Source organism: Cydia fagiglandana, chromosome 11 (genome assembly GCF_963556715.1).
Source record: "Cydia fagiglandana chromosome 11, ilCydFagi1.1, whole genome shotgun sequence".
NCBI lineage: Eukaryota > Metazoa > Arthropoda > Insecta > Lepidoptera > Tortricidae > Cydia > Cydia fagiglandana.
This window is the reverse complement of record NC_085942.1, coordinates 17,321,104-17,328,568: the sequence shown is the minus strand read 5'-3', so window position 1 is coordinate 17,328,568 and position 7,465 is coordinate 17,321,104. Positions and strand designations below refer to the sequence as shown.

The 7,465-nt window shown below is 36.2% G+C and overlaps 1 protein-coding gene across 2 annotated transcripts; it reads right to left on the bottom strand.

The window, feature by feature from the left end:
* Positions 1-166: 166 nt before the first annotated feature.
* On the bottom strand, positions 167-5,705 carry LOC134669112 (uncharacterized). 2 transcript variants are annotated; one of them, XM_063526645.1, is made up of 10 exons: positions 5,485-5,705; positions 4,715-4,822; positions 4,272-4,410; positions 3,921-4,048; positions 3,728-3,794; positions 3,484-3,613; positions 3,083-3,246; positions 2,124-2,308; positions 1,660-1,779; positions 167-971 (listed from the first exon to the last, which is right to left on the bottom strand). In XM_063526645.1, the coding sequence occupies exons 1-10, from the start codon at positions 5,620-5,622 to the stop codon at positions 828-830; spliced, it is 1,323 nt and encodes a 440-aa protein (XP_063382715.1). In that variant the 5' UTR covers positions 5,623-5,705; the 3' UTR covers positions 167-827. The 2 variants fall into 2 exon arrangements, with proteins under 2 accessions (XP_063382715.1, XP_063382716.1); XM_063526646.1 differs by having other exon boundaries at positions 4,272-4,395.
* Positions 5,706-7,465: the final 1,760 nt, after the last annotated feature.

Here is a 7,465-nt window from a genome sequence, read left to right as displayed (position 1 = left end):
GCTCAATAAAGTTTATCTTATCGAATTAGTAGTTTAGAATAGAATAAAAAATAGTAAAAAAATACACTTCATTTTATTAAAAAAAATTTAATTAGTTGAAAATATTAAAGAGTTACAAAAATATAAGGATATTGTATAGTTATATATAATCACAAGTTAGTTATTATTATTAATAATTATACTTCACATGTTTTTTTATTGAGGAGGATGAGGAGTCCTTACCTACCCTCTTTTTGTATACACGTTATTGATTAACATTAATCTGTAGATATCATAAGCTCGCTCCAGACTCCGCAGATCTGCGAAATCAACTCCATAGGTACTCGCGTTTGCGGCTTCGCGCCGCGATTTACGTATGAGTGTGGAGGGGGCTATACAAAATGGGTAACCTACAAGCTCACATATATTTATACAGTTATAAAATTAGTTTTGAATTGTCTACCTTACTCATATCCAGAATATCTTTATAATAAAGAAAATAAATAAGAAACATCGTATTCTCATACGGCTTATAATAATTATACGGAAGCACTGCCATATGTAAACCTCACTACACCATATACCTAATCTTATCCAATGCATATGACTGAAAAAACATGATTAGGAATAAACTCTGGTGCTTACTGGGAGTATACAACACCGACCACCAAAATAACAATAACTACAAAAACTGGGAAGTAGGGAAGTAAGAGACTGGCTGCACAGTACCTATGCATATAAATAGATGGCCAAGCGTAAGTGAGGACATATAGTAATAAGATGCAGCAATACTCTGTTCATAATAAATGTTGTTCAGACTACCTAGTAACTAATCAGCAGTACAGAAATTAAACCATCATCTGTGAGGGAACCGGATCTGTACAAAAAGTGTAATAAACAACTAAAGCCTGAAAACTTTTTCCTTGTCCCGTAAGTCCTCCCATCATTTCCTTTATTTCCACAATGTCGTTTTCGTCAGCAAGCGATTGGATCTGGAACGAGTGTTAAATAAATACTAGTAAATTAATTGAACGATGCCATAATTATACTTGGTCAAGCAAATCTTGTCAGTAGAAAAAGGCGGCAAATTTAAAAAATGTAGGCGCGAAGGGATATCATCCCATAGAAAATTTGAATTTCGCGCCTTTTTCTACTGACAAGATTTGCTTGACCGTCTATATCTCCTACTATTTTTTCAAAAGTGTCTGCACTGTCTGATTAATAAAAAATATGGAGAACCCTCTAAATACTCGGCTGTTGAAGAGCATACTTATACAGTGTGGAAAGATAAGTCGGGCCCTGGAGGGAAACTACCTTAAATCCGTGAGCTGGCTCATTTTACTTAAAGGAGACATTCCTTTATTTTTGAAAAGAAACAAAACGGCATGTATACGTTCCGAGGATTTTTACAGGGCAGGGTGCGACTCGCCTGATGGCTTCCCGGCTTTTGCACTTGGTTTACTCGTAATATGTGTGTTTATTAGAATTCGCTATTTTGACAAAATACTTATCGCAGATCGGCCAGATCGCACACGAAGTCCGAGATCTGGCTGCCCACGCCCCCACACCTAATGCCCAGTAGCAGCGCGCACCCGCCTACTTTGTCTGCTACGAATCTACTGTAAAACATTTCTCTTTCATTCTCCTATCTTTTTCAATAAGACCCCAAACGCCATATACCTGGTCTCTGTTCGAATTTCGGGGTAGGTACAAAGTGACTGAAGAGCTGATTTTTCGAGCCGCTCTCACCAGCTCTGATGCCGGACGGGGTTCTAGCGTCTCTATGTCAAAAGGTTTATCCTGAAAGAAATTGGTGAAGATTGATTTATACATGCCATGATTCTTAAAGTGCATATTTATAAGTTTTACTCTGTTATCCAAATGAGAGAAATAACATAAGTAGGTAATGCAATAAATTAATACAAATAACGTTAACTAAGTATTTAGAAACATTTTTGGAAGAGGAATGAATACTTTTTTTATCGACCATTCAACTGTAATATGTATTTGATTTTCCGTTTTAAGGTCGTTTAAAACCAAATATGCATAAACTTAACCAAATTTCCAAAAACACTGTCATTTTCAACAGCAGGAATTTTATTTAGTAATCTGGTATTTTATTGCATGTAATATTAAATAATAACCTTTACATAGTTGGGGCCGCCCCACGGTGGGCTTAAAAAGACCATGTCAGCTTTCAGGAAAGGCGGCAATTTGGCCATTTCAAAAAAATCTTTGACGAAGAACTGAATCCGATCCTCCACGCCATATATTGTGGAATTGTGTCGAGCCATTTCTACCTTGTTCGGGTCAATATCAATGGCTAGAACTGAAAATAAATTTATGATAAAATGGAGACACGACAAAATTAGACGTAATCTAGGATATAGTATAGGCAATCAGAAACACTCGGCCAAACCGAGAGAGGTGATCGCCGCTGGTCGCCTTAGGTAAAAGCATGACAGACGATTATCATGCTACGCCAGCTTTCCTTAGCCGGATGACTTAATGACGTGTTCATGCCTGGAACATGAGAAATTCTCGGCAACATTGCCGCCAGCAAATCAACAAGTGTTGCCCAAAATGAGTATGCTCAATGTCTTGTGGAACGCCTTGAAACTTGCTGGAATGTTTTAAGATCGTATCTTACAGCAGACCAGAAGGCGCTCAGTGCAGAGCATTCGTATTGTTCTTTTAATTTTCATTAGCAAGAGATTACCGGACTGATAAACGGTGTTTTTTTTATAATGAAATTTAATCGGTACGTACGAGTATATGTGTAGGTATATTTTAGGAAATATTTCCACTTGCCAAGCAAAAAAATACAATGCATAAGTAATGTGCTTGAAGAACATATAGAGTCCGACCAAAAAAAGTCTGCAGCGGATTTGATAGCCCACGCAGTGCAAGTGTCATTTATACGTCATAATTTCATAGAAGTTTGACGTTTAAAATAACACTTTCACTGCGTGGTCTATCAAATCCACTGCAGACTATTAATGGTCTGACTCTATGCGAGTATGTTTTACGATATCGATACGATTGTATAGGAACAATACGAGTAGAGTAAGTGATGTTAAGGTAAGAATATGCTAAAAATTACCTTTTAGTCCACAATTTTTTGCGAATTGAATAGTATTGCCGCCAGCGCCACAAAATGGATCCATAATTAAATCGTATTGACGCCTCTCTGCAATTTGCCTTGCGATAGGTTCCGGTGTTACGCTGTACCAGCTCTCTTTATCTAATTTGATGCCCTCATCATACCTGACAATAAATCAGATTTTATTGTAAGAGTAGATATTACAACATTTACAACTCAACTAAACTAAAAATTTAAAGAAACAAAAACATCTTTTTTTTTAATGTAGGATGATTCACAGGCCTAGGAATAAGTAGATAAAATGTTTAAAGTTACACCATAAAATTTACTGAAGAGAAATTGGGACTCTGCATTTTATTTAAGTATTTAAACTGGATGCAATATGTTGCCGTATTCCAAACCTCGAGAAAAGGTACTTCCGTTTTTTCCAATATTTCCACATAGTTGGGTCTTCTTGCAATTCAGACGGCATTAATGCGAAGTCTTTTGGTCTTGGTATGTTGCATTTTTGTGATGCGTTTGTATTACCCACTGTAAAGTGCAAAGAAAAAATAAATAAAGATTCTCATAAGTACAAGTTAAATATGTGGTCAGCGAATTATTGATCCATTAATTGATCAAATTTACCGAAAAAAATTCGCCCACCTGCTTTAAGATTCGATGATTCACCAGCAATAGTAATTTCCGCGATCAATTCATGTTCCAATAGAGTCTGCAGACACATAGAATAAAATTGCATTATTTAAATGTCTAGAGTAATCAAATTATTAGACTTTTTGTTACTATAAATTATACTTGAAAAACTTACGATGATTGTAATAAAATACTGAATCGTTACCTGGAGCTGATCTTGCTGAAGTGCTTTATTGGTTCTTTTGTTTTTAAGCTGCCTCTGACGCTGTTTGTTTATTTTCTTCCTATGTACACCTTTGAGTTGGTTGGGCCTCGGCCTCTTGATTTGGAGTTCTGCGAATAAAGTGACTAACTATATTTTGTAATATGCATTTAACGCATTGTGCAAAAGTTCAACTATGTGTCATATGTGCATAGGTACAAAAATACTAAAGTGGCTATAAGACAGGGAACAATCAAGATACTTAAACATTATATTAAAAAATATAGATATGTGTAAATCAATAAGAGTACATGTAATATGTATACAGCCAATTTACTGCTAACCGATATTTACCTGAAATATTTCGCTCAACTGCTCCAAGAGACGCAGGTTTCTGGCCTACGTCTATGTTGTCAGTTGACCAGTCACCAAAATCTGTTAGTGTATCCTCAACAGTTGATACATCTACTAACGGAACCTGCGCAAATAAGGGCTAATCTTTGTTAAAGTCAGACCGAAAAAAGTCTGCAGCGATTTTGAAAGCCCGCGCAGTGCAAGTGTCATTTTAAACGTCAAACTTCTATGAAATTATGACGTATAAATAACACTTACACTGCGTGGGCTATCAAATTCGCTACAGACTTTTCTTGGTGTAACTATATCAGGCTTTGTACCATCGCCCACACTGTTAACTGGCAGTTCGTAAACCTTATGACAAAAGGCCACTGATGGACAGTTAAACATTTCTCCGGTCAGATATCCGAATTAAAGACAAATTTACAAAAATATTTACTCACTTGATTCATGGTGTACAGATTTTTACGACCTCGCCTTGACGTTTTCGGCTGCATCGGTGCACCTGGTATCTGGCAAAGTGTCTTCCGCCAAGCACACTCGGGCGGAAACTGTAATTTTTTTTAAACAAATATTAAAACCATGTTCATGCTTTTACGCAGCAAAGTGAAAGAGGAAGAGCAAAGGACTGATCCAATAATTTTTGGATTGACCGTTTGAGAAGGCTTCTTCCCTACTGGGTTTTAAAAACCTTAAGCCTCCCCCATCCGTACGGAATGACATGTGTAAGCGAGTATAAATGCCATGTAGAATTATCTTTGTCCGAACTTCCTTCACAACATAAAACTTTAAATTCCATGAATAATATTGTATACCTTGCTTTTATGTATTTTACCTCCACAAATCATGATTCATTAAAATACAATTTTCATATCTGTTTCAAGGTAATGGTAATGACAATTACTGAACCTTATAGACATTTCACCCTGTATAATTTGAGCATATTTGAATTTAGAATTTAAGAAATAAACTTTATCTCGGACCAAAATATGGTCTGATATTTTCGTTATTAACGTCATCCTATTGTTTAATTTTGGATTTAGGTATCAAACCAATTCAAGAAACTTTAGGTACTTACGATATCCATATATTATTATATCGAATTCACTAGGTATGGGACAATACACATATACTTAGTGAAGCTTGATTATTTTTCTAGGACAATATTACATAAGAAATGTAGCATTGCACTAGAAAAATAGTGGAGCCTTACCTGAACCGGATCAAACGATTTAACTGTCTTTCGCATTGCTTCAATTCTTTTCTCTTTTGGTTGGCGCCTACGCTGGCGCGGGCGGCCCACCTTTTTATTATTTACTTCCTCTGAATTCTTGGCTCGTCGCGGGGGCATCTTGCGTTGGTTATCTAGATAAATGCAATTTGTAGTAATACTTGTCTAGTGCAGCTAGTGCAACAAGAGTGCTCGTGCTGATGCAAATGTGATGCAATAATATCGTGAGGTCGTGACAGTTGTGCAGTTTGATATTGACCATAAACTAATATAGAAGAGGGGAAGTCCGGCAAGGGAAACGCTGAGTACTACAAATCTGAAAATTCTGAAATAATAAATCTCTGAGGGGCTACCGCGAAAACGAAATTCGCAAATTGCGGGGATCTTTCTTTTTTACTCCAATGAAGGCGTAATAAGAGTGACAGAGAAAAATGCCCGCAATTTGCGAACTTCGATTTTCGCGGTTATAGCTCTGCCATTGAAGCTTTTTTCGATGTATGCCGTGAACATCGAATATCCGCCCTTGCATAAATATAGATGGTCAAGCAAATCTTGTCAGTAGAAAAAGGCGCGAAATTCTAATTTTCTATGAGACGATAACCCTTCGCGCCTACATTTTTCAAATTTGCCGCCTTTTTCTACTGACAAGATCTGCTTGACCAAGTTATAGCAGAAAGTCTCCTGCAAAAAAAATTATTATAGTTGGTCAAACCAAATTTGTCAGTAAATAAGAACAAAAAGCTATACTCATCCTTTTCTTTTGGGCGCTAGTACAAGTGTAAGACAAAGATAGTATGATTCTCTTATCTATGTTTGAAATGAGACAGTCCTTTGACAAACTATATAACATTTGGTAAGCATTTTAATCAAGGGGCCAACGTTTTCTGTTCTCTTTCACGACGCAGCAACTAGTATCATTTCTCTCTCCTCGCTCTTTTAAAATGCCGTTTGTCAAAAAAGGACAACCATACTGTTGACAAGGTGGACTTCAAATCAAGTGTTGCCTTTCTTGATGCGCCCAGGCTGTGTATGTGTGCGTAAAAGCGTATATGTGTGCTCTTTTAGGGATGTGAAAAGTCGATTTTAATCATGTTATATATCGATAAACGCTACACAGCGGAACGAAATAGCGATTAATTGAAGCTTCAATATCTTCGTTAAACATGAACATAATTGAAATGCTAATGGATAATGAATATATTATAATATAATAATATAATTCAATTATTGCGGAACACCTATTTTAGGAGGTATGTATGTATTTTAATTAAATATCTGAACTTTCCCTTGGTTCCCTGCTGGGGCGTGACTATAAAATTGTGATCTGATAACCACAATAAAGAATAAAAGCGTTTTTGGTCATTTTAGGTATCGTTAAGCCTTTGAAGTAAAATTAAAATTGCAAGAAATGTCGATAGTTTATCGATATGACTTTATCGACATGGCTACAGCAACGTGGGCCTCATTGTTAATCGTACACTAAACAAAAGTGGCAACAGTGACAGCTCGCTGAGACACCGTCTATATATATATTATGTCTATGATTTTAATCAAGGGCCCAACCTTTTCTGTTCTCTTTCACGACGCAGCAACTAGTATCATTTCTCTCACCTCGCTCTTTTAAAATGCCGTTTGTCAAAAAAGGACAACCATACTGTTGACAAGGCGGACTTCAAATCAAGTGTTGCCTTTCTTGATGCGCCCACCCTGTGTATGTGTGCGTAAAAGCGTATATGTGTGCTCTTTTAGGGATGTGAAAAGTCGATGTTAATCATGTTATATATCGATAAACGCTACACAGCGGAACGTAATAGCGATTAATTGAAGCTTCAATATCTTCGTTAAACATAAACATTATTGAAATGCTAATGGATAATGAATATATTATAATATAATAATATAATTCAATTATTGCGGAACACCTATTTTAGGAGGTATTTATGTATTTTAATTAAATATCTGA

Excerpts from the sequence above, each read along its gene's own strand:
- LOC134669112 (XM_063526645.1), bottom strand. The coding sequence starts at position 5,622 with ATGCCCCCGCGACGAGCCAAGAATTCAGAGGAAGTAAATAATAAAAAG. Across the intron at positions 3,795-3,920 it reads TTCAGCAAGATCAGCTCCAG|ACTCTATTGGAACATGAATT; the intron begins GTAACGATTCAG and ends ATGTGTCTGCAG. Across the intron at positions 2,309-3,082 it reads AAAAAATTGTGGACTAAAAG|TTCTAGCCATTGATATTGAC; the intron begins GTAATTTTTAGC and ends ATTTATTTTCAG.